The following is a 28000-nucleotide window of genomic DNA, read 5'->3' as shown; positions in this document are numbered from 1 at the left end:
TTTATAAATATTTGCAATTACAAATAATACTTAACTTGAAATAAATATAGGACTTAATAGTAGAAAAATCATGTATCAGCAGTCAGAAAACATATAGCCAGTTCTGGATTACAGTCATTTATTGAATGGTCTTGAGCAAATAATAACTATTCTTGTGTAAAATAGTGAGAGGTGTTTGCCCTTTCTCATTTGTCATGATTAAATAAAATGCTTTAAAAAGTATACAGTGACACAATTGTAACATTATTAACAATAATTTCCATTCTAAAATTTATTTCACATGTTGAATAGCATGACAATATAACATTGCTTATAATTATCACAATTAGCCCATTTCAGAAATAACCTGTAACATTATTTTAAAATTAATTAATTATAATTTAACATTCCAGGAAATTATTTGTAGGACATAATTGGGGTACACATTGTCTAAATTTAATAACCTGATTATTGGATATGTTTTATAACTTAGTGATCATATAAATTTTGACAAAAATTTACATTTTAATTTAAAAAATTATCTCATATTAATTATCTCATATTCTATAAAACATTCTTAGAAATTTCATGTTCTTTAATCCATTCAGAAGTCCCAAATTGGCACTGATGAGAATAAATACAAGTTAAAAAAGAAAATTCAAAGTTTCCTAATTGAAAACTGTACTTATCCTAGAATTTCCAGGGCCAACACATTTTATACACCTGTATTTCACAATGCCTGCTCCTATCTCCAGATGCTAGTTGTACTTATTGAAGCTATACTTTGATATACATTTTAATTGTTTTATGTACACTGATGTTATTGATTCCCTGCAGGAGTCTACTGCAGGATGATGAAATTTTAGGGATTACTGTTCTGATTTCACAAGACTGATCACATTCTTTGATTTTGGTGATCCTATCTTGGTACTGAGTATTAATTGTAGGCTGTCAAAAATAAAAACCTCAAAGTGGGCCGGGCACTGTGGCTCACACCTGTAATCCTAGCACTCTGAGAGGCCGAGGTGGGCAGATCACCTGAGGTCAGGAGTTCGAGAAATGAACAGTGCTAGGTGGTGAAATCCTGTCTCTACTAAAAATGCAAAAAATTAGCCGGGTGTAGTGGTGTATGCCTATAATCCCAGCTACCTGGCAGGCTGAGGCAGGAGAACTGCTGGAATCCCGGAGGCGGAGGCTGCAGTGAGCAGAGATCATGCCACTGAAATTCCAGCCTGGGCAACAGAGGGAGACTCTGTCTAAAAAAACAAAAAAGAAAACAAAGAAAAACAAAACAAAAAATAAAACCCAAAACCCTAAAGTGTATCTTTTGTTTAATTTCCAAGTCTTAGAAAAGATTGTATTTGATCCATATTTGCAGTATTTATTTGAATTAGAACTTGATATCTGAGAAAAGTATACTCTTGATCTAACTTTCCTGCTCTTGTCAATTATAACATTATAAGGTGCTATGTTTTCAAGTCAGCAAAAGTCATTCATTGTTCTCTTAAGCACAGATAGGCAGGGAATCTTGGGGCTGATATACACAATCTAAAGCTTTATCTTAACTATTCAAGTGACTTTTATATATATCCATATATATTTGGTAGTGTTATCATTAGCATGTAGATAAGATAAACATGGTAAATTACTATAATACAGGTTAACTTTACAATGTCGGGTACTCAACCACTGAGCTGGTCACTTTACATTTAATATCTTATCAATCATTAAAAAATCATAGAAGCTTAAATTATCTTCTTTTTATATAAGAGAAAACTGAGGTTCTCAGCAAGTAAATATTTTGTCTGAAGTCCAATACGTAGTAATACAGAGTCCTGGTCAGATCCCAATGCCTGTGTGCCTCCTGCTTTGTAATGATGTTTCTGAAATCTTCCAGAAAACTGTCTTAAGGACTGTCTGGTGATATTTTTGGTCTACTAGGTGGAAAAAATAATCAAAGGATGAAAACACATACCCTATTTTATTCTAGATCAAATGCTGACTTTAAAATAGACCCTATATAACAGATAGTATGAGTAGAATTACTCTATACTTCGATTCACTTTGTTGAATCAAATAAATGAGATGGTATTCTGAGATTGGCCTCAGATAAGTATCTTGATAAATATTAAGACCAGTTCATTTGCATTAATGTTGCTGAAAACTTTGGAGCTCAATGCTTTTTCAATGAGTAGCAAAGACCATGTGGATTTAGGTTGTAGCTACTGTAAGACTTTAAGATCATAAAGCTGAATTTAAAGTACTGATGGGATCTAATGAGTCTCCAGCCATTAGGAAATAGAATAAGCTATAAAACTTTTTAAATAAAAGTATAACAGAAACAACAGTATTTCACTTAAAAATGAAATATGAACTTATTTTTTCATATATACTCTTTAGTAAATATATTTTAACAAATGCATTCATTAGCCTATTTCAGGTCAATCTTACAATGTCTAGCAGTCACAATCAACAAACTAAGGATGGAATTCAAGTTTACAACTGCTACTTTAAATTATGGTGGTAAAAGAGTATACTGTGTAGTTGGATGTTTTATATTTATTTTTAAAAAGTTGAGCATGTGTTTTGTTGCCGGTCACTGCAGTAGGCACTTTACGTTCATTATCTCATTTATTCGGATATTGCAATTAACTTCTTTTACGATGGAAGAAATAAAGACTTAAGGGTTAAGTCATTCATCTAAAGTCACAAAATTATTAAGTAGCAGAGCCCATATTTAACCGTAGGCTGCCTGACTACAAACTCAAATCCTAAATCCCAACTCTATAGCAACTTTTCTAGTCATATTGCTTTAGTTAATACTGGAAGAAACCTTAGAGATAATCACATCAAATCCAACCCAAGCCCCTTATTTAGCAGGTATTTATATAGTAACATAATTGATTTCATTTCATTCTCAGAAATAACTACTTTCTTCCTAACATTTTTAAAAGAATAGTACTTTCTCCCATTTCCTTTCTGCTTTAATGTTACCATGAATATGAGGAGATGGGAGAGTAGTTTACACATTCTCATCTTAAATGAAGCTGAATACCTTCTCACTTAATTTTTATCTATGAAAATTTAAAAATTACTTCTCTTACCTAAACTTAATTTTGAAAACCACACGGGGAGAAATATTGTAGATACAAGACACAGAACTCTGGATTTGCTAAAATAATGCTCTCATCTTTTTTTTTTTTTTTTTTTTTTTTTTTTTGCAGTGGCAACTTTTAAGCAACCCTGAAAGCATTCAGAAGCAACGAAGGCAAATCTTATTTTGTATAACTTAAATTTAATTTTCTACTAATATTTTACATGTTTAAGAACAACAGGCTTTATTAAAATTTGAACATTCGGGTAATATACTTCATTGACTGATATATTAATTTAAAAATTCTGAAAATTGTTCAAGATATCAACTTATGCAAAGTCTACAAGGATATTAAAGTACTTACACAAATTTACTGTTCGGTAATCATTTCTTTAAACACTTGGAAGTAGAATACTTTATTAAACAGGTAAAATTTTAATTAAGAGAAGATAGCAATTTTCTAAATAAGACACAAACATTAATGTGAAATACAGTTATTTAAGAAATAAAAAATAATGTACATTATTAACAAATCCTCAAAATAAGTCCCATATTTTAAAAGTCAGTTCCAATACATACACATACCTGCTGTTTCATAATCTTTATCTGTTCTTTTTGCTTTCGCTTCTCCTCAGCAGCCATTATTGCTACAACAAGAAGCCAAAGGATAGATATCATCAAAAAGGGAATGAAGAAAAGAAACCTCTCATGAATTCCCCAGTACTGACTCTTTGAGTTTAAGTATACATATGTAACAAACCTGCACGTTATGCACATGTACCCTAGAACTTAAAGTATAATAATAATAAATAAATTAAAAAAAAAAAAAAAGAGTTTATGTTATCATTTAAATCACTCACCTTGTTGTTTTTTGGCTTCTTTAGCAACTCGAGCCTGTTCCTGCTTTTGAAGTTTTCTCAAAAGCTTTATTTGTGCTGCTTGCCTGGCTATTTCTGAAAAACACAAAATTTCAAAGAATATTAACAACTTTGTGTAACTACTAACCTAAAACAGTAACTGTGTGAAAATGGTATCATCATAAAGGATATAATTTTTTTTTTTTTTTTTTTTTTTTTTGAGACAAAGTCTCGCTCTGTGGTCAGGCTGGAGTGCAGTGGCGCGATCTCGGCTCACTGTAATCTCCGCCTCCTGGGTTCGAGCCATTCTCCTGCCTCGGCCTCCCAAGTAGCTGGGATTACAGGCACGCGCCACCACACCTAGCTGATTTTTGTATTTTTAGTAGAGACGGGGTTTCACCATGTTGACTAGGATGGTCTTGATCTCCTGACGTCATGATCTGCTCGCCTTGGCTTCCCAAAGGGCTGGGATTACAGGTGAGAGCCACTGTGCCCGGCCAAGGATATAATATTTAAGAAAATTGCCTAAGGTCAGACAGATACCAAGTAGGAGAGTGGTGTGGTAGACAATGTCGTGTTCATTCCAATGGAAATAATCAAATTATTTCATCAAATATGATCCCATATCTAGGACTACATAAAAATGAGGTTTCTTTTAATCTTTATCAGAGAGGCTTATTTAAGTACATTTTTTTTCACATTTCAAGTAAATCCCACTTAGTGGGAAAATAGCTGCTAGTATTTTAAGAATTGTAATGTAGCTTCAGTCCTAGCATATATAAAAAAGGAAGACTTCCAATTAAAACAAATATAAAAGTCCCCTCCCACCCAAACTTAGTATTTCAATTAGCTATAATGGTTAAGTTCCTGAATCCAGTGGTATTTTCATTTATGACGGAGAGGGACTAAATCTCCTAAATGGAAAGAATGCAGAATTTCAATGACTTTTAAAGACAACCTAGTTCTTATTATCTTCAAGGACACATATGAAACTATGGTAGATGAACAAAATTAATGGCTCCAATTCTTCATTCCTCCTTTTATTCGTGCCATTTGTAATGTGACTTTGGAGCAATTCCCATCAAGAGGTGGAATATATTTTCCTGTCCCTTGATTCTGAAGTCAACCATGTGATTTTCCATGGTTAAGAGGTTGTTAGCAGTTGTGATGAAAACAGAGCTTGAAAGTTTAGTTATATTCTTTCTGCTTTTGTTCTTGTGCTTTGTCCATGACTGAAGATATGATTTGGGGACTAGGCTATTGGAAGATTGGGACACAGGGAGCCAGTTGACCCCACAAATGTGAATAAGCCCAGCCAAGATAAGCAAAGCTGCCTAGCTAATTTCCAGCTGATTCCATCTGCACAAGTGATTAAGAAAGTGTTGTATGCTACTAAGGTTTGGGGGTTGTTACCGAGCATTATTGTGGCAAAGGGTATAACAGACAAAGAAACCATGCAACATCCTTGCTTTCTTCTGCTGGTAAACTTGGTCTGAATACTTCTAACGCTAAAAGTGGTGTATAATGTTGATCATATCATCATTTTAGAAAGCATCACTTTGTATTAGACATTGTTATAAATTTTGTAGCCACTGAACAAAGAAACCTAAATTATGTTCATTGACAATGAATATAATTGCTAACACGTGAATCACTTGAGCTCTTAAAAATTTCCACCATTTATTGATTGCAGGTACCGTTGTGTTAAATTTTTCTTTTTCTTTCTTTCTTTTTTTGAAAGAGTCTTGCTCTGTCGCCCAGGCTGGAGTGCAGTGGCACGATCTCGGCTCACTGCAAGCTCTGCCTCCTGGGTTTAAGCCATTCTCCTGCCTCAGCCTCCCGAGTAGCTGGGACTACAGGCGCCCGCCACCACACCCAGCTAATTGTTTGTATTTTTAGTAGAGATGGGGTTTCACCGTGTTAGCCAGGATGGTCTTGATCTCCTGACCTCGTGATTCACCTGCCTCGGCCTCCCAAAGTGCTGGGATTACAGGCGTGAGCCACTGCGTCCCGCCTGTTGTGTTAAATTTATATCACCTTGTTTAATGTTCACGGCTACTTTATAAGATCAACATTATTGCCCCACTTACACGTAAAATAATTAAGGCTCCTAGAGGTTAAATAGCATAGCCAAGAAAAAAACCCAGGACTGGCTGGGCACGATGGCTCATGACTGTAATCCCAGCACTTTGGGAGGCTGAGGTAGGTGGGTCACTTGAGGTCAGGACTTCGAGACCAGCCTGGCCAACATATGAAACCCCCACCTCTACTAAAATACAAAAATTAGCCAGGCGTGGTGGTGGGCACTTGTCATCCCAGCTAGTTGGGAGGCTGAAGCAGAAGAACCGCTTGATCCCGGGAGAAAAAGGTTGCAGTGAGTTGAGATTGCCCACTGCACTCCAGTGAGACTCTCTCTCAAAAAAACCCCCAAAGAAACCCCAGGACTTTCTGACGCCACAGTCTATATGCTACTATCTCTAAAAATCTTTAAGCAAAGTTTAAATGCCTTAAGATTTTAGCTAAGAATGTAACTGTATGTCCTCATAATAGCTGAAGTACAGTTGGTCACTATGGCCAATTTTCTATCACTGAGACTTTTAAGAAGGAGAAGGAATGAAAAGAGTCAAATTTCATCTAGTAAACTAGAAGTGTTATTGAAAAATAAAATGGAAGATGATAAAGTTTTATCTCCAATGTCCCAACCTTTTTCAAAATTAGGAGGTTACAGGCATCATCAAAAATTTCTGGGTTACACAAAAAGGATCTCCTGTTCACTAAATACTCTGGGACATAAAAACTTATAAACTGACCTGCAGGGTCAGCAACCTCTGATAATAATACGGGTGAAGAATATTATTCTCATCTATAATAATGCCAGATAAATATTTCTTGAACATTAAGGATGGAAAGTTTTGAATTCTACAATAGAGACCTGACTGTGTCTTGAGATGTAAAGATGTACTGATAAAAACATTTCCTAGAAAATATGGCATAAGTATGCTCTTTTGCTCCAAGCTAAACTGATATTCTCTAATATAAGTTTAACTTTGAATAAGAAAATTCTATAATATATATAGAACCATGTTTGTGTATGAGTGTATCAGTCAATTTCAAGCCCTACACAAGTCCACAATAATTTTTGTTTATTTGTTTGAGACAAGGTCTTACTCTGTAACCCAGATGCAGTGGCATGATCATAGCTTGCTGCAGTCTCCAACTCCTGGGCTCAAGTTATCCTCTCCCCTCAGCCTCTTGAATAACCAGGACTATAGGAGTGTACCACCTTGCCCAGATAATTTTTTAAAAATTTCTTTTTGTGGTCTTGCTTTATTGCCCAGGCTGATATTGAACTCCCGGCTTCAAGCAATCCTCTCACCTTGGCCTCCCAAAGTGCTAGCATTACACAGGTATAAGCCACTGTGTCTGGCCAGTAATTTAGAAAAATCTTTGGACCAAAAAAATTTTAAAGTTCAATTCACATCTTTTTACTTTAGCAAGAAATATAAAATTTTAATTAATCATTAAAAATTTACATAGCTTAAATTTTACATTATGGGCAGTTGGAAAAGAAGATGACATGAGAAAAAGGTCGGGCACAGCAGCTCACGCCTGTAATCCCAGCACTTTGGGAGGCCAAGGCGGGGGATCACCTGAGGTCAGGAGTTTGAGGCCACCCTGGCCAACATGATGAAAACCCATCTCTACTAAAAATACCAAAAATTAGCTGGGCATTGTGATGGGTGCCTGTAATCTCAGCTACTCAGGAGGCTGAGGCAGGAGAATTGCTGATTGCGGGAGGCAGAGGTTGCAGTGAGCCAAGATCGCACCATTGCACTTCAGCCTGGGTGACAAGAGTGAAACTCCATCTCAAAATTTAAAAAAAAATAAAAATAAAAAAAGAAGAAAAAAAGAGAATACAAAGGAAAGAGAATGAGTTAGATACCTTGAAAAGTTTGTCCAAGCTGTAGAAATAAACTACTTCCAGTATCTTCTCATTTATTTGGTTTTTTGGTTGGTGAATATATTGTAATTACCTTTTGAAATATTAATTTGAAAAGTATCTTTTGTGGCTTACGAAATTGTCCACTTTAATTTCAAAGATGAAGTTTATTTTCATATAGAATTAGGGATATTTTGGATATAACGCATTTCTTTGATTTTAAGATGCTTTTTTAAACATCTTGATATCCCTAAGGTCAGAATGTAACTGACAACTGGCAGCTCTTTTCTTTCTTAGTGTACATCTTAAAATAATGGTGCCTGGTATAGATTACTTATAGGCATCTCAGTTTCAATCACATATGAAATGAATAGGTGTACTTGTTATTTTGGAAAATTTGAGATATTAATAGTATCAGTCAATCAATAAGCAGGTTATTTATATAGAATGGAAGTCTTTATCATATTCAAACTTTGTCAGATTTTTACCTATACACTGAGAAATTAGAGTTCTCATTTCACAATGTTTGGATGTACATTCTAAACTCACATTTATATCACTATTCTGAACCCTTCTTCAAATTAAGTCCGGTTTCTCAGTCTAGTTGGTCAGAGAAGGATAATAATATATAACAAAAACTTCTTCTAGAATCCTCTCAGATAACCCCCAAAGTGTTACCGTAGAAGGCTTTTAGAAATGAAAGAGTTGATAAAGTGCTTCATTTTTACTTTCTTTTCTTCCCAAGAAAAAATGCAAACAATACTCCATATACTTGTATATATAATAATGATTATTTACTCACTGTTAAATAATCTTTACATACATGTTGAAAAGGAGCACATGCAATATACAATAAGGTCAAAGGTAACAGAACTTGCAAAATGCAACCCAGTATATTATAACAAGGATAAACTATGTGATTGAATACAAATCAATTTGAAATCTGGAAGGAGAATATACATTTGGTAAAAGTTGAATAATTAACTTTTACTTTGTTACAACAAAAATATAGTTAATTTTCCAAATTTAAATTTGCTATTTTAGATTCTAACTTATAATGATACTTAGATATACCAAATATCCATGAAGAGCCCATGTTTTGATTATCAGTTAATTTCAAACTTTCTTATTTTATGCAAACAATGTCCACATTCCCCAGCATTAAACATTATTCAGAAGAGTCAATAGCTTACTGACAATATCAATTTTTAAAACCCATCTATGCCTGTTAATTTACTGACTTTTTCTTTTTAACCTTCACCAGTAACTCTTTGGGATGAAAGTCTTATAAGAAATCAAATCAAATAAAAAAAATCTGACTACCATACTGATATGGTTTGGCTCTGTGTTCGCACCTGAATCTCATCTCAAACTGTAATCCCCATGTGTTGAAGGAGGGACCTGGTGGGCGGGGATTGGATCATTGCAGGGGTTCCCCCCATGCTGTTCTCATGATAGTAAGTGAGTTCTCACGAGATCTGAGTTTTCTAAGTGGCAGATTCCCTTGCTCTCTCTCTCTTCTGGGTGCCTTGTGAAGAAGGTGGCTGCTTCCCCTTCCATTATGATTTTAAGTTCCCTGAGGCCTCCCAGCCATGCAAAACTGTGAGTCAATTAAACCTCTTCCCTTTATAAATTACCCAGTCTCAGGTAGTAACTTTATAGCAGTGTGAGAATAGACTAATATACACACTAAGACAAAAAAACTTATATGATATTAAGTTATATGCTAGGCAGTTAAGCTATTAGTCAAAGTATAAACTGGAGACAATATCTGCCTGCTATCCACAAAAACTTGAAAATGATTTGTATAATATGTTTAGATTTGTATAATATATGCTTAGAAAAGTGTAATATATATTTATTACAATTGTATGATAGCAAAGATCTGGAAATAGCTTAAACAGTCATCAAAAAGAGACTGATTCAAGTCCATTTATTTTAAAAATCAAAAAGGATGTACATGTACATGTGAATGGTCGCATGTGTATGTATGTGTATACATATTTCTGGAAAGATTAATTATTCCACTGATAAGAATGACAGTGTCTTTTATTTTATTTATTTATTTTTTAGACACAGGATCTCACTCTGTCACCCAGGCTGGAGTGCAGTGGCATGATCATAGCTCACTGTAACCTTGAATTCCTGGGTTCAGAGGATCCTCCCACATCAGCCTCCACAATAGCTAGGATTATAGGTGCGTGCCACCAAAGCTGGCTAATTTTTAAATTTTATTTGTAGAGATGGGGTCTTGCTTTGTTGCCCAGGCTGGTCTTAAATTCCTGGCCTCAAACAATCCTCCCACATTGGCCTCCCAAAGCACTAAGATTACATGTGTCTTTAAAGCATTCTATAGTATGAGTTTTGTCATGGATATTTGTTTTATAACAAAAAGCAAAGCAGCAACAGAGAAGTCAATATTATGATGGTGTTTACAATACATAGAAACAAGTCTTTTATACATTTCCTCGACATTTTGCTTATTTATAGGGATAATAAAAACCCATGAGAAGTAAAATTCTGTTAGATTTTTAAGTCAGTTTCATTATTAAACCTTTATTTTACATCGTTACATATCTTTACATATATGCCTTGCAAATACAAGGTATCTACACATATGTTGATATATTCACACAGCCTTAAGCGGCTTCACATTTGTAATTAGTAACGCAAACTGCAAAGCCAAACTGTTCTATTTTACTCAGCCTTCTCTTTGCCATACATAGCATGGGACTTTCATGTTGAGAACTTATGTATAATGTCAAATCATTAATACAGTTTAGGTTATTATGAGCATTTTGAACTTGACAAATGATACTTTCTGGTTATCTTAAAAGTACTTTTTGATTTAAATGTATTAATTTGGTATTCTGAAAATATATATACTACATCTGGACTTATAGGAGAACCCGAACTAAAAGACTGGGGTTACTTACCAGTAATTGGAGTTCTCTGACTGAAAATTTACTCCACAGATCCACATATTTTGGAGTTATTCCCATGTACCACCTCAAGGAATCGGGAGCTGTTAAAATGAGAATTTCCAGAAGGTTGGCACGACCTTAAGGCATGTGCCAAGTGCTGGTTGATTCCCTTTCTGTGCAAGCCTTAAAAGCTTAACACCCACCTTTGTCATTCTAAATAGACAGGATAGGATGTGTTTATGAATAATGGTTCTGGAAAGATTACCTAATCAAAGAACTCCAGTTACCAGTGGGACTCCTTATTTTTTCATTTTATTCTAACACAAATATTTACTTTTTAAAAATTGAGAGCAGTGTCAATCCTAATTCAAAAATATTAGAAATACTTTTAGTATACTTTTTAGTATGATTATTAGTGTCAGACACATTACGTTTCTTACCTTGAGCTTGCAGTTTTCTTAGCAACTTTGCATCTGTGTTATCTAGGAATTCAGCATTGCCAACATTTGGAGGTCGACCCTTCCGACGTCTCATCCTGGATTCCTCTCTTGCTCGCTGTCTGTCTGGATTTGGTGGTCTTCCTCTACGGCCTTCCATTGCCCTGATACGAGGAATGACATCCTCTTCTTTCAAAAGACACCACTGCATTCCCTTTTAATTAACATTTTATAGAAATAATATATTACAAACAAAATAAACACGAGACCAATATGTCAGAAAATTCTAGCTAAAAATTGCATATATTTTGGAATTTATAACATTGGTATATAAACTTTAGGTATTTCATTTTTAAATTAAACTTAGATGTATAATTATTCATGGCCTTTGGTATAGCTTTAATATTCTTACTTTAATGACTTAAGCTTTAATTAAATATATAGAGAGATTTGTATCTGTATCTATAAACATATAGTTATAAATCTTAATCACAATTTCTGAACTATAATGACCATCAAGTTAGCAGATATTTAAAAATACTAGTTGTGGATTGATGCCACTATAGACTGCTCTTACGGGTTATCAGTTAAGCCAAAATAATACATGAAAGTTTCTCTTTATAAATATTACAGCTAATAAATTAAGACAGAAAGAGTTAGAATATCAGGATTCTGCAATACCTAATAAATTAGTGAATCGAAGAATTGAACTTGAATGGTTGCCTATCATCAAAAAGAGACACAACCAGACAGATATTAGCCTCCTAATGGAGGTTCATACAGTCACCTACCTACAAAGTAGTACTGCCCCTCACACACACACAAAAATCAAACCTGGATTTGATCAAGCCTCTAGATCTAATTACAATAACTTTAAAAGAGACACAGAAGTATAAGTTAAACTATATGGCAAAATCCATTCTGTGGGAAATTCTACAAATGACCTAGTTTCTTCAACAAATATGCTGCAAGAAGAAAGCTGTAGGAAGTTAAAATGAACATTAAAATATGTATCAAACAAGCCCAATTTGTGGACCTTACTTGGATACTTATTTAAATAGACAAACTGGCCTGGCGTGGTGGCTCACACCTGTAATCCCAGCACTTTGGGAGGCCGAGGCGGGCGGATCACCTAAGGTCAGGAGTTCGAGACCAGCTTGGCCAACATGGTGAAACCCTGTCTCTACTAAAAATACAAAAATTAGCTGGGCATGGTGACAGGCACCTGTAATCCCAGCTACTCAGGAGGATGAGGCAGGAGAATGGTTTGAACCCAGGAGGCGGAGGTTGCAGTAAGCCGAGATCACACCATTGCACTCCCGCCTGGGGGACAAGAGCAAGACTTCATCTCTAAATAAATAGACAGACAAACTGTTAAGAAAATTTGAATAATAAAGAGACAATTGAAAATCTGAGCAATGACTGAGAGTTGATGATATCAAGAACATATCAATGTAAATAAGTACAACCACTATGGAGAACAGTTCAGAGGTCCCTCAAAAAACTAAAAATAGAGCTACTATATAATTCAGCAATTCCACTGCTAGGTATATATCTAAAAGAAAGTAAATGAATACATTGAAGATGTATCTGCATTCCCATGTTTACTGCAGCACTGTTCACAATAGCCAGGATTTGGAAGCAACCCATGTGTTAGATGGATAAAGAAAATGTGGTAAATATACACCACACAATATACACCACACTATTCAGCCATTAAGAAAAATGAGATCCTTTCATTTGCAACAACATCATGGATGGAACTAGAGAATATCACATTAAGTGAAACAAGCCAGGCCCAGAAAGATAAGTTTTGCATGTTCTCACTTATTTGTGGGAGCTAAAAATTAAAACAATTGAACTCAACGGAGATAGAAAGCAGAATGATAGTTGCCAGAGGCTGGGAAGGATAGTGAGAGGAGAGGGGAAAGGTAGTGGAGATGATTAATGGTTATAAAAAATAGGTGGGTAAAATAAATAAGATCTAGTATTTGATAGCACAACATGGTGACTACAATCAACAATAATTTATCATACATTTAAAAAAACCTAAAAGAGTATAACTGGATTGTTTGTAACACAAAGAAAGGATAAATGCTTGAGGTGATGAATACCCCATTTACTTTGATGTTATTATTTTGCATTGTATGCCTGTATCAAAGTATCTCATGTGGCTGGGCGCGGTGGCTCACACCTGTAATCCCAGCATTTTGGGAGGCTAAGGCGGATGGAACTCCTGAAGTCAGGAGTTTGAGACCAGCCTGGCCAACATGGTGAAACCCCGTCTCTACTAAAAATACAAAAATTAGCTGGGCATGGTGGTGGGTGCCTGTAGTACTAGTTACTTGGGAGAGTGACACAGGAGAATGGCTTGAACCCGGGAGGTGGAGGTTGCAGTGAGCCGAGATGGCACACTGTACTCCAGCCTGGGCAACACAGCGAGACTCCATCTCAAAAAAACAAAAACAAAACAAAACAAAACACTCGTGTACCCCATAAATATATATACCTATTATGTACTCACAAAAATGAAAAAATTAAAAAGAAATTATATATTAAAAATATAATAATGGTACTGTGGTCATGAGTCCTTATCTTTTAGAGTCACAAATGGAAACATTCCTTCAACAAATTTTGGAAGGGAGAAGTAGATGAGGGTATATGTAAAGCAATATTGGTCAAAATGATAATTCCTAAAGCTTATGATGGGTACAAGGTATATATTATCAGTCCATCTATTTCTGTATATATTTGAGATTTCCCATTATAAGCCTCCTAGTGGAGGCACACACCAACACAATGCTAGTGTATTGTAAGAATAATTTTGTGGCCAGGTGCAGTGGCTCATGCCTATAATACCAGCACTTTGGGAGGCCAAATTGGGCGGATCACAAGGTCAGGAGTTCGAGATCAGCCTGGCCAATACAGTGAAACCCCATCTCTACCAAAAAGACGAAAATCAGCTGGGCGTGGTGGCGTGCGTCTGTAGTCTCAGCTACTTGGGAGGCTGAGGCAGAAGAATCGCTTGAACCCAGGAGGTGGAAGTTGCAGTGAGCTGAGATTGCGCCAGAGAGCCGAGATCACGTCACTGCACTCCAACCTGGGCGAAAGAACAAGACACTGTCTCAAAATAAATAAAATAATAATAATACAGCTTAGCACATAAATACATGTATCCTGCATGTGTCAATCAAAATAAATACACTATGTTATATTACCTTATAGTCGAAAAATAATATGTTCAGATATAGGAGACATATTTTAAAAATAACTGTCTTACTATTTCTTTTTAAGAGTTAATTCCTTCAGTATGAAGGTTAAGGAAATTTTTTAAATGTGTTTTTCTCTAAAAATATCCTTGAAGCAGAAATTTTGCTTGAGACACTAGAAGAAACTGTGTAACCAAAAATAACCCAAAGTTCTTGAGTTTTAGGTTAAACATGATTTGCCTAACCTGGGGCAAGGAGTCTATGAATATTGCAGTTAATGGGTACTAAATTGTACATGATTATGGATAATAGCTACATCCTACATTCCAAGTATTGTGTTTTGTTCCAGATACTTTAAATAGGCTACACTTTAATCTTCACAACATTTCTACCTCATATGGTGGGTTTTATCGTCTTTATATTACAATTGAGGAAATTCAGGCTGAGCAAGGTTGAATAGACAGCAAAGAACAGACTGTGATTCAAACCCATGACTGTCTCACTCTAAAACCTGTGCTCCTGACCACTATGAGTACTTGATGTTATAAAGATGTTCTTATACTTGATAAGTGACAGATCATAACATTTAGCTATAAAAGCACAGCCAAGATTATGTCAAGAAAAGACTGTCAGAAAAAAATTAATGCATATGTTCATATATATATATGCTAAAAACAACATCTATACTAACTCCTTTCAGTAATTCTTATGTTAAAATAATTTTAAAAATTAATTCTGAGGAAAATGAAAATCTTTTGCTGAGATTCCAAATGAAGTCAGTAGGAACAATAGACGTACAAAGTGTATTTTTAGGCCATAAGCCACTAAAAAGGAAGACATCAGAATAGTTTTATGTTAGGTTATGTTCACCAGCATAGGAAGCTTTTGATTAGTTTAGCTTTTCATTTTTTTATTATGTTCTTAAGCACCAAGGCAGCATGTATCATATAAATTGAAAAATATAAAGGTGACATTCATGATACTTGGAAGAGAAGAGGGACTAATAAAAGCCTATAAACAAATCTGCATTTGGTTTTTAAAGTATCTTATTAGTAAAATCAATTTTTGGCCAAAATTTTAAGAGTTTTATCAACTTTTCTTATCCAGATATAATTTTTACATAGTTATGTTTTTATTCAGCTAGGAAAATACACCTGTGTCAAAAGAGGAACAAAATATGTTGGTGCCTAAAACTTACCAGACAAATATAGTGACCATATCATTCACATTTTTGCCCTTGGCATTTAAAAAGTAAATACTTTCTAAAGGGATTGCATATACTGGATTACTTATAATGTCTTCTGACTCCTAGATTTTAGAAAATGAGAAAAGAATCATTAGGAAAATCTGAAACTTATACTACAGCTTTAGTTCATTGAAGAGCCAAAATAATTGTGGGTGAGAACCAATAGTATTTTTCTCAATAAATTTTTCCTCAGGAAAAACAAATACAATTTATATCATTTGATTCACATGCCATTGGCTTTTTATTTATCAGAAGAATTTAATGTTTATATATCAATTTAATTATAAGAATTTAATTAATATATATCAAAAGAATTTTTTTCTTGATTTCTAAGACTTAAGATAGTATATATTTCCTGAAAATAACTGTTGTTAAGATTTTTAAAACATGGATAAGAAAAGATGATCAACAAGATGGAGATAGCAAAAGATTATTATTATTACTATTATTTATTTATTTATTTTTGAGATGAAGTCTCACTCTGTGGCCTAAACTGTAGTGCAGTGGTGCAATCTCAGCTCACTGCAACCTCCACCTGTTAAGTTCAAGTGATTCTCCTGCCTCAGCCTCCCAAGTAGCTGGGATTACAGGCACTTGCCACCACACCCGGCTAATTTTTGTATTTTTAGTAGAGACAGGGTTTCGCCATGTTGGCCAGGCTGGTCTCAAACTCCTGACCTCAGGTGATCCACCCACCTTGGCCTTCGTTTGGATTACGTGTGTGAGCCACCGCGCCTGGACAAGATTATGTTAATTACATTATTCTAATTCTGCTTTCAAGGGTTGGTAATTTATATTCTTAGTGAATAATACATTCACTTCCATAAATACTACAAAGAGAAAGAAGGATAAAAAGAAAAGCGTTTATGTTTTATTTTGGAAGATGGAATAATCCAGGTAAACAAGTTAATGAAATAAGTGCAAGTACACTGTAAAGCTGTAATATATTATAAAAATGAAGTTTTCACTACTTAAATATTTGTTGAGGCACGTTTACTCTGAGCAAGGCATAACATTACCTACAGGTCAGCTAGAGAGAGTCCTTTTCCCTAAAGGACCACATTTTTAAGAAGGACCTCAGGCTCAGTCTATTCTAAGGCAGGTGACCGTAGGACCACACCCTCAGTAATGCGTTAGAAAAAGAGTTTAGAGCTTGGGAGAGAAAGCCGTCTCAACTGCCCATATAAAAATTATGATGGCCTGGATTAGAGCACAGAAATTAGAGCTGGAAAGAGAGAAGAATAGTACACTGGTCTTTTGGGAGAGAGAACTGACTGAAATTGAACACTGCCTGGATGTGAAGGAGGAAAGCCAAAGACCAGAAAGGCAGTTAAAGTTTGGGGTAGTCTCTAAACAACATGGAAAAGGGAAACAAGTGGCAATGAGGTTTTCTTACTGAACAAATAAGGATGGAGAAATATTTGAGAAAACTGGAAAATAAATTTATTGCTCAACTTTTTTATGACTTATAAACAGACTTTTAAAGAAAGAAAATATTTCCTTTTAGTGAGTTCTTATTTTCTGTATTCAGAAATTCAAAAGAGATCATGAAATTTATTTTCAGTATGACCTTCCTATTTCAACATTTCTGTTATACAGTCTTCATAAATAAATGACTCCAAAGGATAGGTGAACCCTTCATGAGGGACTGGTTTGTTTTCACCTTATCTTATAGACAGTAAATTGCCTAATTAACTGGGTTTCCCACGTTTCACTGAAAGCTAAAGTAAATATGTGGTTTAGCAGCCACATGTTTAGTCTTAATGGGATGTGTTCTCAAGTCTCATTCCTGATTCAATTTTACACATTCTGGCTTGACTTTTTCTTTTGTTGCTCCCATTTTTTAAATACTTGTAAGCTGAGTTATTTTTTGGGAAAAGCAGTATATAATTATGTAAATGCAGTCTCCCAGTCCACTAAAAGCCGATTAGCTGAATGATTTATTTGCCAAGTTATTGATGACTTTTTAAAAAAGTTTTAGTATCACCAAGACTTTGATGCAGCAATTTCACCATGGATTTACAGTCCTGTGCCATTAGATGCCCAGCTTCCCAAGTTAATATTTGAGATGCCTAATACTGTCCTTCTTGAATGCTCAGTGTTATATAAGTGAATGGAGAGACTTTCCCCTACTCTTCTCATATTTTTCTGGATTGAGACCTGTATCTATCCCAGTCCTTGCTTCTGGTAGTAAAATATTTGTGGTGCATGTTTTAAATCTGGATTAAGGCAATTGGTCTGACAATTTAAGGCCTATCAGTCATTCAGTGGATTGATCATTTACCAAATTGATTTCTGGTTAAATAATTTTCAGTAAATTTAATCATAGCTTAAGTAAACAAAGTTAATTTTTTACTACTATTCCTTTTGAAACTATACTTTCAGAATCCTTTACTTCCCAATTTGTTTATATGAAACTTTTAGAACGTCACACCTAAAAGCAAATCGATCTTAAAGACCTCTTATATGCATTTACATTACAGATGAGAGAATTAAGTTAGCTTCAGCGTAAGTAATGTAAGATACTAAATTACCCTGCTAGAACTAAAAAAAATTCTTAGGGCATGAGCAAAGAAAGGGTATCAGATATTTGTGACGAAATTTGACAATTCACATAAAAAAATTAACATCATGAAAAAAATCAAAATTTTGTTGGATTTCTTTATGCCTTTTCACAATTCAGTATTATGTCTATTTCTAGCTACTTAATAGTGCCAGAGGTAGGTAGTGAAAGGGTGATAGATTACAAACTTTATGACAGATATTCTTAAGCCACCCTAGTCATATAGCTTATTATACCATACACTACATAGCACTTTAGATGTGAAAGAGTAAGAACTGTGAGGAAAGGTGTCATCTATTAAAAACACGTGAGAAAGATGTGGTTTGATACAACTGTTTCCACAATGCTGACTATGTTTTCTACTTAAAGTATGTCATCCTCTAATAGTCAACGACTTTCAATATCTCCTCCTCCTATATCCTTGGATTCATACAGTCGTCCTCCTAGTATAGGCCTTGCCTAGCCACAAAAATCCTACCTGGTAGATCAGTGACATAAATTTCCAGACTTTTAGACTTCTGGTACTGATCTTTCATGTTCTCAGTGTCCATTCGTGCCCACGGCTATGTTGCATTAGGTGTGACAGTTAACAGCAGAGCTGAATTAGAACTCTGGTTGTTGACTTCCAATCTTTTGTTCTTCACTTAATTTGAAATAATTACCAGCATTAAATTGTGCCAGAAACTGTGTGTTGCCTACCTTACTGTGAAGCCTCCTCTTAACAAAACCCTAATTTTTAGCTGGGCAGTATTCTGCCTACTGTTTTATCTTCCCCAGAGAATAAGCTTCTCTAAACCAACAATCATTTTTTTGTATTCTTCAGTTTCTCTATGAACATTAAGTTTTTCTTCAAATTCAGGCTTTCAATTTCATTTCTGTACTCAAAGGTGTGTTCACAATTTGTCTATGGGAAAATGCCTTTAGGGGACATCTACTTAGGGAAAAAAATGCCTGGCACATTAAGTATTTGTCACAAATATTTACTGATTAAATGACTCAGAAAAAAAGGCTCTTTTCATTAAGAACTGTAGACATTTTACTTTTTATGGACTTGTGCATTAAAAAGAAGAAACACTACTTTTTTCTAAATGCAACATCTCAAAGAAAAAAAGCAACATTTTCAGAGTCATTTTAAACTTGCTTCTTCCTTGTATCTTTCAATTTTATGCTTTTTTTGGCCTGATAACAGTAGACATTCCATACTCTAATGCTTCTAAACGTCCTGGTTGAAAAAAATAAAGTTAAGGTCTTCATGCTTAGATGTATAGCTTTCTACAATTCACAAAAAATGCATTTCAAGGTAGATCATCATGTATTTCAAAATAGTATGTCATTAACAATTTATTTTGATGCCTTCCTCTATTCCTAAGAAATATATAAATACCTCTTACCTTAATATTATATTTAGGTCAATAAAAATAATGCTATTTTATTACCAAAACATGTCTAGCTCAACCTTACTTTCTTTTATTCTGACAATCAAACACAAAGTAAAATAAAAACAACAACATTTTATTCAACAAGTTTTTTATAATGTGATGAAACAGAAGTCTGTAAGAAATTTATTTACCTTATACCATTTTCAAACGGGTTTCTAAAACTGCCAACAGAAGTTCATTAAAAGGCAGCCAGCCAGTACAGCATGGGCTTATATAGATTATTACAATTGTTTTGTTCCATGAAGTCTATCACTCTTCTAAAATCAAGATTTTTACAGAAGCTGGTAAGAAGTGCTTGAAAACTATCAGTATGCTGAAAAGTAGCCGATTCTACAAATCCCTCACTACATCTGTGGACCAAAATAAATAAAACTGATAATGCATACATTAAGTGTATCTTATTCCCTATTTCTTTCTTCCCTTTTTTTTTTTTTTAAATTAGAGACAGGGTCTCAATCTGTCACCCAGGCAGTCGTCCTCCTAGTATAATGGCATGGTCATAGTTCTCTGCAGTTTCAAACTCATGGGCTAAAACAGTCCTTTTACTTTAGCCTCCCATGTAGCTGGGACTACAGGCATGCACCATCATGCCCAGGTAATATTTTTATTTTTTGTGGAGATGGAGTCTTGATACATTGCTCAGGCTAGTCTTGAACTTCCGGACTTAAGCAATGCTCCTGTCTCAGCCTCCCAAAGTGTTGGGATTACAGGTATGAGCCACCATGCTGGGCCTTTTATCCCCATTTCATTTGTAATCCTATTTTCTTGAATTAAGGACATCTCTTTTTTTAAAGGTAATAATTACATTGTCGTCCTTCAGTAAATGATTAATTTACCTAAATTTTAATAATATAAGCTCACACACCTCTCATCTTATTGTACTATACAAAAGTTAGTTAATATTTTCAACAAATGCTTGCTGTTAATATTAATAAATACATATAAAATCATATCTTAAGCCCAGAAATATCTTGAATCAAAAAATGATTAAGCAAAATATCCATGGTACTCAACAAGAAAAAATAAAAGGCATCCAAATAGGAAGAGAGGAAATCAAACTATCTGTCTTAACAGACAATATGATTCTATACCTAGAAAACCCTAGAGACTTTCACAAAAGGCTCCTAGGACTGATAAACGAGTTCAGTAAGGTTTGAGGATACAAAATCAATACACAAAAATCAATAACATTTCTATATGCCAATAGCATCCAAGCTGAGAGCCAAATCAAGAACGCAATCTCATTTATTATAATAGCCACAAAAAGAACAAAATACCTAGGAATATAGCTATCCAAGGAGGTAAAAGATCTCTACAACAAAAATGACGAAACACTGCTGAAAGCAATCAGAGAAGACACAAACAAATGGAGAAACGTTCCATGGTCATGGATAGGAAGAATCAACATTGTCAAAATAGCCATACTGCCCAAAGTAATTTACAGATTCAATGCTTATTCCTATCGAACCACCAATGCAATTTTTCACAGAATCAGAAAAAAACTATTCTAAAATTCATATGAAACCTAAAGAGCCTAAATTGCCAAAACAATCTAAGCTAAAAGAACAAAGCTGGAAGCATCACACTTACCCGACTTCCAACTATACTACAAGGCTACAGTAACCAAAACAGCATGGTACTGGTACAAAAACAGACACACAGACCAATGGAACAGGACAGAGAATCCAGAAATAAGGCTGCACACCCATGACCACCTGATTTTTGACAAAGTCAACAATAACAAGCAACGGAGAAAGAACTCCCCTATTCAATAAATAGTGCTGGGATAACTGGCTAGATGAACACAGAATATTGAAATTGGACCCCTTCCTTTCACCATATACAAAAATTAACTCTATGTGGATTAAAGACTTAAATTCCTAGGAACAAACCTAGGAAATACCATTCTGAACATCAACCTTGGCAAAGAATTTATTACTAAGTCCCTAAAAGCAATTGCAACAAAAATAAAAATTGACAAGTGAGACTTAATTAAACTAGAGCTTCTGTACAGCAGAAGAAACTATCACAGACAACCTACAGAATGGGAGCAAATATTCACAAACTATATATCTGACAAAGGTGTAATATCTAGACTCTATGAGAAACTTAATTCAACAAAAACAAAAAAGAACTCCATTAAAAAATGGACACAAACACTCCTGAAAAAAAATACATGGAGCCAACAAATATACACAGAAATGCTCAACACCCTTAATCACAAAGAAATGCAAATTAAAACCACAATGAAATACTATCTCATTCTGACACGAGTCAGAATGGCTATTGTTGGCCAGGTGCAGTGGCTCACACCTGTAATCTAATCTCAGCACTTTGGGAGGCCAAGGCAGGCGGATCACGAGGTCAGGAGATTGAGACCATCCTGGCTAACACAGTGAAACCCCGTGTCTACTAAAAATACAAAAAAATTAGCCGGGTGCAGTGGCGGGTGCCTGTAGTCCCAGCTACTCAGGAGGCTGAGGCAGGAGAAAGGCGTGAACCTGGGAGGTGGGGCTTGCAGTGAGCTGAGATGGCACTACTGCACTCCAGCTGGGTGACAGAGCAAGACTCCATCTCAAAAATAAAAGGCTATTAATAAAAAGTCAAAAAACAATAGATGTGGGCAAGATTGCAGAGAAAAGGGAACACTTCATACACTGATAGTAGGAATGTAAATTTGTTCAGCCACTGTGGAAAGCAATGTGGAGATTCCTCAAAGAACTTAAAACAGAACTATCATTAGACCCAGCAATCCCACTTACTGAGTATATACCCAAAGGAAAATAAATTGTTCTACCAAAAAGACACATGCCCTCACATGTTCACTGCAGCACTATTCACAATAGCAAAGACATAGAATCAACCTATATGCCCATCAACAGTGGACTGAATAAAGAAAATGGTATACATATGCCCAGGAATACTATGCAGCCATAGAAAGAATGATATCTTATCCTTTATAACAACATGGATGCAGCTGGAGGCCATCACCTAAGAAACATAATGAAGGAACAGAAAACTAAATATCACATGTTCTCACAAGTGACAGCTAAACATTGAATATCCACAAATGCAAAGATGTGAACAACAGACACTGGAGACTACTTGAGTGGGGAGAGTGGTGGTGGGGGGGATGGGGGTGGGGGTTGAAAAACTACCAATCAGGTACTGTGCTCCAGGATCATTTGCACACTGAACCTCAGTGATGTATAGCCTGCCCACCTAGCAAACCTGTACATGTACCCCTGAGCCTAAAATAAAAGTTGAAAGAAAAATAAACAAAGCACTGTGTCCCTAAAAAAATTACCAAACTACATGCTTAAAAATGATTTTGTTTTATTGCATGTAAATATGCCACAATAATATTATTTTTTAAAGAAAAAAATTTTTTCAATTAGGGATTTTCTTTAAAAATAATATCAACAACAAAGAAATTCTTAAATGTAAGAAAAAATTAATGATTTTATCTATTCTGAAATAAAATGTTGATGGGCTGTTGCTTCTCTTTCAGATTTATCATAGGTTGCTGTATAGACTTTGGGGGTGAGGGGACTTGTTTTTTGTTTTGAATTAACTTTTTTACTCTTTAGTATTTAATGTTGAGATGAATGGCCTTTGATGTAAATTATACTCCTGGAAGGAACAAATCATTGTCTCAATAAACTAGAGAAAAACCCAGAATTCTGCACTGCAGATATTATCTTCTAGCAGAGTGTTATCTCCTAAATTTTATATATAATATATGGAGAATTGGAATTCCGCTGATGCAATTTTTGTAATGTGTTAAGTAAAATTAGAACATATAGGACTAATGTTGGGGGTTTTGGGATATCTTTTAAGATTAACAAATGAGGAAAAAAATATACTTCCCAGGAAAATGTTTTAATAGGAGAGTGATTAAGAATAGAGCTGTCAGCGCGCCCAAGAAGGCCGAATAGGAACAGCTCCAGCTTCCAGCTCCCAGCGTGAGCAACACAGAAGACGGGTGATTTCTGCATTTTCAACTGAGGTACCGGGTTCATCTCACTGGGGCGTGTCATGTCGGACAGTTGGCGCTGGTCCGCCCGTGCAGCCCAACCAAGGAGAGGTGAAGCACGGCAAGGCATCACCTCACCTGGGAAGTGCAAGGGGGAAGGTAATTCCTTTCCTAGCCAAAGGAAATTGAGACACACAACACCTGGAAAATCGGGTAACTCCCACCCTAATACTGCACTTTACCAAGGGTCTTAGCAAACAGCACACCAGGAGATTATATCCCACATCTGGCCCGGAGGGTCCCATGCCCACGGAGCCTCCCTCATTGCTAGCACAGCAGTCTAAGATCTAACTGCAAGGCAGCAGCGAGACCGGGGGAGGGGCGCCCGCCACTGCTGAGGCTTAGTCTTGAACTCTGGAGCTCAAGTGATCCGCCCGCCTCGACCTCCCAAAGTGCTGGGGTTACAGGTGTAACCCACAATGCCTGGCCTGTTTTTCACATTATATACATAAAACAAGCAAATTTTTGAAAAGACACAACATGCAAAAAACGTAGAAAGCAAAAAAATCCATTGCTATTACCATTACATCCATTATTGGTTTTGACACATTTCCTTCTAGTCTTTTAATATGCACACTTTTTAAAACATGTTTCATCATCAAACCATTTATACAATTTGCATAAAAGCAGATATATTGTAAATACATAGGATCATCATTGCATGGTAACAGTAGCTTTGTGCCACCCTATATTTTACATCTTCTACAAAATTCAGTGTGATCAAAATTATTTCACATCATAATTACTATAACAAAAATATATAATCTTGGTTTTCAGAGAACATTCTTATATAATGACATATATTTCCAGTTAACCATATGCTTAAACCTATTAATCACATAATCCAGTATATAAAAATGTACATGGTTTTATAACTATATGCATCTCTAATTAATTAACTAGAACACTTTTTTGGATGACTTACCTTTAATTGTTGTTTTCTAAAAGTATCCTGAATTCCTGTGTACTAATTTTGGTTTTAGCTAAAAGAAATGCTCTCTAAATTACGAATATTTTCCCCTAGCATTCTGCTGAAATGTTGGCAGCTTAACATATTTGGCTTTAGTAATTCATCCTATTTCCTTGATTGGAATTGATCTCAACAAGACAGTGTGCATTTGGAAAACACTGATTATATTTAATAAAAAGTGAATGCATGTCAAGGAACATTCTATTCTGTGTAATGAGGCTTTATAGATTAGGTCTAATTATCACTGATATAAAACAAAATCCTTTATATGTTAAATACCAATTAGCTTTCCTCTCAGAACAAAAATCTATGGAACTTAAAATCACAAAGATATCTTTGGCATAAATAATACAAGTAAGAATGTGACAACATGAAACAAAAATGTTTAAAATGATAATTTTTAAAGTTTCTAATAATGACTTTAAAACTGATGCAGTGTATATAGAATGTGTAACACTGTGGTTCATTAAAATTCTAAGAATCTGGTGACAGATTTAGTCTAAGTCAAAATTTTTTTTGTTTAAAAAAATAGAAAACCCTAGAATATATTTCCATATATTTCTATAAATCTCAGATAAACACATTTTGACATTTTAGAACTACCAATAAAGAGACAGGTAGATCTGGACATAACTTCTTTCTTTAAAAGTCATGGACTACAATAGAAAATAGGTTACATGATGTATGCAAAAGATTACTTTTTCAGAAACCTTGAGTTCTAGTTATGTCTCAGCCTTGTGTGTGACCTTAAAAAATTCCTTTAAGCTTCCAAACTCAAAATAAACCTCTTACAGAATGAGGGAGACCTTTTCCATTTCTAAATCATAAAATTTAAGGGTAAGATAGGATAGAAAAGTTCCCTATTCACAAAGAAAATATTAATTGGCAAAAAAATTTTTTCTATGCATTATGATGGGACAGAAGAGAGACAGGTTCAATGAAGAAGGAAAATATCAACTTTAGGTGGCTGAGCATTTTAGCCTTTTTGAAACATTGTTATGCATATGATCTCATTTTAATCTTGCCATAATCCTATGAGACAGAAGTGTAATATATTTATATATATTAAAATTGTTTCTATTTGGCAGATAACAAAGTTGTGGGCAAAGTGGGCACTATTTTGTTACTGTTCAGAATTACAAGAGTATTTCACAGATTAACAAGAATCTAGGTCTCATCACTCCTTAACTGGGACCCCTTTCAATGCAGCTAAAGGGAATAATAAGCACATGCAGCTGAATACAACTAAGGAACAAAGAGAAAGCATTAAAGAAAACATATAGGAAATGAGATCTCCTTGGTGGGTTCTTTTTGCTGACTAGTGAGGATGTATACTTAACACTATAAGCTCAAAGGGAGCTGTGGTGATATGTTCAGAAATGTGCACCAATTAATGTAAAAACTGAATTTCTGCAAAAACCAGAAATTTCATTCACCTAGTTTTAAGAAATGACAAAAAAACTTATCAAACTTGTGAAAATGCAACATATAGTGTGGCATAATCAAATGGACAAGATTCTTCCAAAACACTAGGACATATATATCCTCTTTTGGACTGACTGATTATAATAGGGTCTTCATATTCAAATTAGTTTTTAAAACTAGCTGTACTTTTCAGGAAACTAATGTTTTCCTATATTTCATATGAATATGCAGATGCTTTTATACCTATATAAATTGTAAAGTTATTGGTTGAATTAATAAAAACAGAAAAAATTTACTTATTTATGAAAAAGATACCTATTATGTCAAAGCTCCTTGTTACTGAAACATAGTTAATTGAGGCCTTAATGAGTGCTTACCACAAAGTTATATGTATAGCCATATGAACTAATTAAAGAAAGGCAATGCTCCAGAGTGTAGTGAAATTTACTTCATTTAGGTTATGGTACTACTTTTTGGTTTAAAGACTATACTTTTTAAAAAGTGGATACCTGCGGTCCATCTCTGGCTTCATAGAAGTCACCCACTCTTATTTTTGCACTGAAGCTGAAATTGTCCCTTGAGATATCCATTATTCCATTTCTGCTGAGATACTGAAAAAATCACATATTTTTCCACTTCAGGTTTTAATAATTACAACCCAGCTTTGATGTATAGCTAGCTTCAGGACACTAATGTTTTGCATATTCTATCAAGGGGCTATAAATTTATAGGAGATAAATTTAGGTTAAGTACAATAGTCCCATACAAGAGAATATTTAGTATCAAGGAACTTTATCTGAGAAAGGAGTACACTTTTTTTTGTACATGATCATGCTTAATAGGCACCAAATGTACATTATTTGGTGAAAAGTATGTACCTTTATTACTTCAGGGTACTGCCTAAGTTTCTTTCCACATGGAGCATAATATGCTACTTCTCCTTGAAGGCGCCCTCCAAAGTTTCTTATTCTTGTCTCTCTCTGCCAGCTACACATAACAGAAATGAAGGTTATAACATACTTAATTTTAAGACAGCTTTTAAAAATTAAAAATAAGTTAAAGTATACATGTTCTCTAGAAAACATGAAAAATGAAAACAAAAACTCCTCAAACAACCCAAATATATTAACTGTCAAAATTATTTAGATTTCTAACTAATTCAACTAAAAAATTAATTATTCAATTTATATATTAAACTCCATCAAAATGCTTAGAAATCGTAACTGATTACTTTGGGTACTCTGACATTTCAGTAACGTGTCAACGTATAGTGATTTTTACATCTGAAAAGCTTTAACGGAGGAGTAAAGTAAACCTGGCTCTCTGCTGGTTGGGGTTCACGTACATTCAGTCTAAAAGCTGTCATTTCTAATTAAACCATTTTAGCCAAACTCTGGTTGAGTCCCTCAATTTTGACCAAAGTAGCTTTTACTGTCCTTTAATTCTATCTTCACAAAAACTTCTCACAATCTCGCTGTACTCCTGCCCTTTGCCATCTGATTTGCTCTTGGTTCTTCATCAGTCATGTTCCTACTTGGCTGTATCATCCCACCCCAGCTCTGCCATACCTCCAGGAAACAGGATTAATTTCAGTTTTCTGACATACCAAATTCCTTGCCCTTTGCTCTGGCTCTTCCGCTCTAATAAATACTATGCAGCTATGTACTTCTTTTATTAATTGTAGAGAATGAGAAATCAAGTATACATCAAACGTGCATAAATATATGGGGGAAAAAGAAAAAGGGAAACCTTATTTTGCATACCCATATTCCAATGGAATACGCAGTTCACGTTCATCTGTTACTCTTCTTCTTTTGGAAGTGCCTTTAAAAAAATTCAATTGGTTAATATAAAAAATTCATTAATAGAGATAATAATCTT

The 28000-nt window shown here is 34.8% G+C and overlaps 1 protein-coding gene across 31 annotated transcripts in view; it reads right to left on the bottom strand.

Moving 5' to 3' along the window:
* BAZ2B (bromodomain adjacent to zinc finger domain 2B) overlaps nucleotides 1-28000 on the bottom strand; it is a 413832-nt gene that overhangs the window by 93514 nt on the left and 292318 nt on the right. For 23 of the 31 annotated variants that reach the window (XM_050752835.1, XM_050752834.1, XM_050752839.1 and 20 more), the window contains 6 exons: nucleotides 27883-27943; nucleotides 26998-27106; nucleotides 26629-26730; nucleotides 11235-11445; nucleotides 3934-4026; nucleotides 3659-3720 (listed from right to left, as the gene is read on the bottom strand). In XM_050752835.1, the coding sequence (XP_050608792.1) occupies nucleotides 3659-3720; nucleotides 3934-4026; nucleotides 11235-11445; nucleotides 26629-26730; nucleotides 26998-27106; nucleotides 27883-27943 (638 nt within the window). The remainder of the gene's footprint in view (nucleotides 1-3658; nucleotides 3721-3933; nucleotides 4027-11234; nucleotides 11446-26628; nucleotides 26731-26997; nucleotides 27107-27882; nucleotides 27944-28000) is intronic. The other 8 variants (XM_050752848.1, XM_050752850.1, XM_050752862.1 and 5 more) reach the window with 1 other exon arrangement.

Source organism: Macaca thibetana, chromosome 12 (assembly GCF_024542745.1).
Source record: "Macaca thibetana thibetana isolate TM-01 chromosome 12, ASM2454274v1, whole genome shotgun sequence".
NCBI lineage: Eukaryota > Metazoa > Chordata > Mammalia > Primates > Cercopithecidae > Macaca > Macaca thibetana.
The sequence above is the reverse complement of the archived record's forward strand: the minus strand, read 5'-3'. Positions and strand labels throughout refer to the sequence as shown.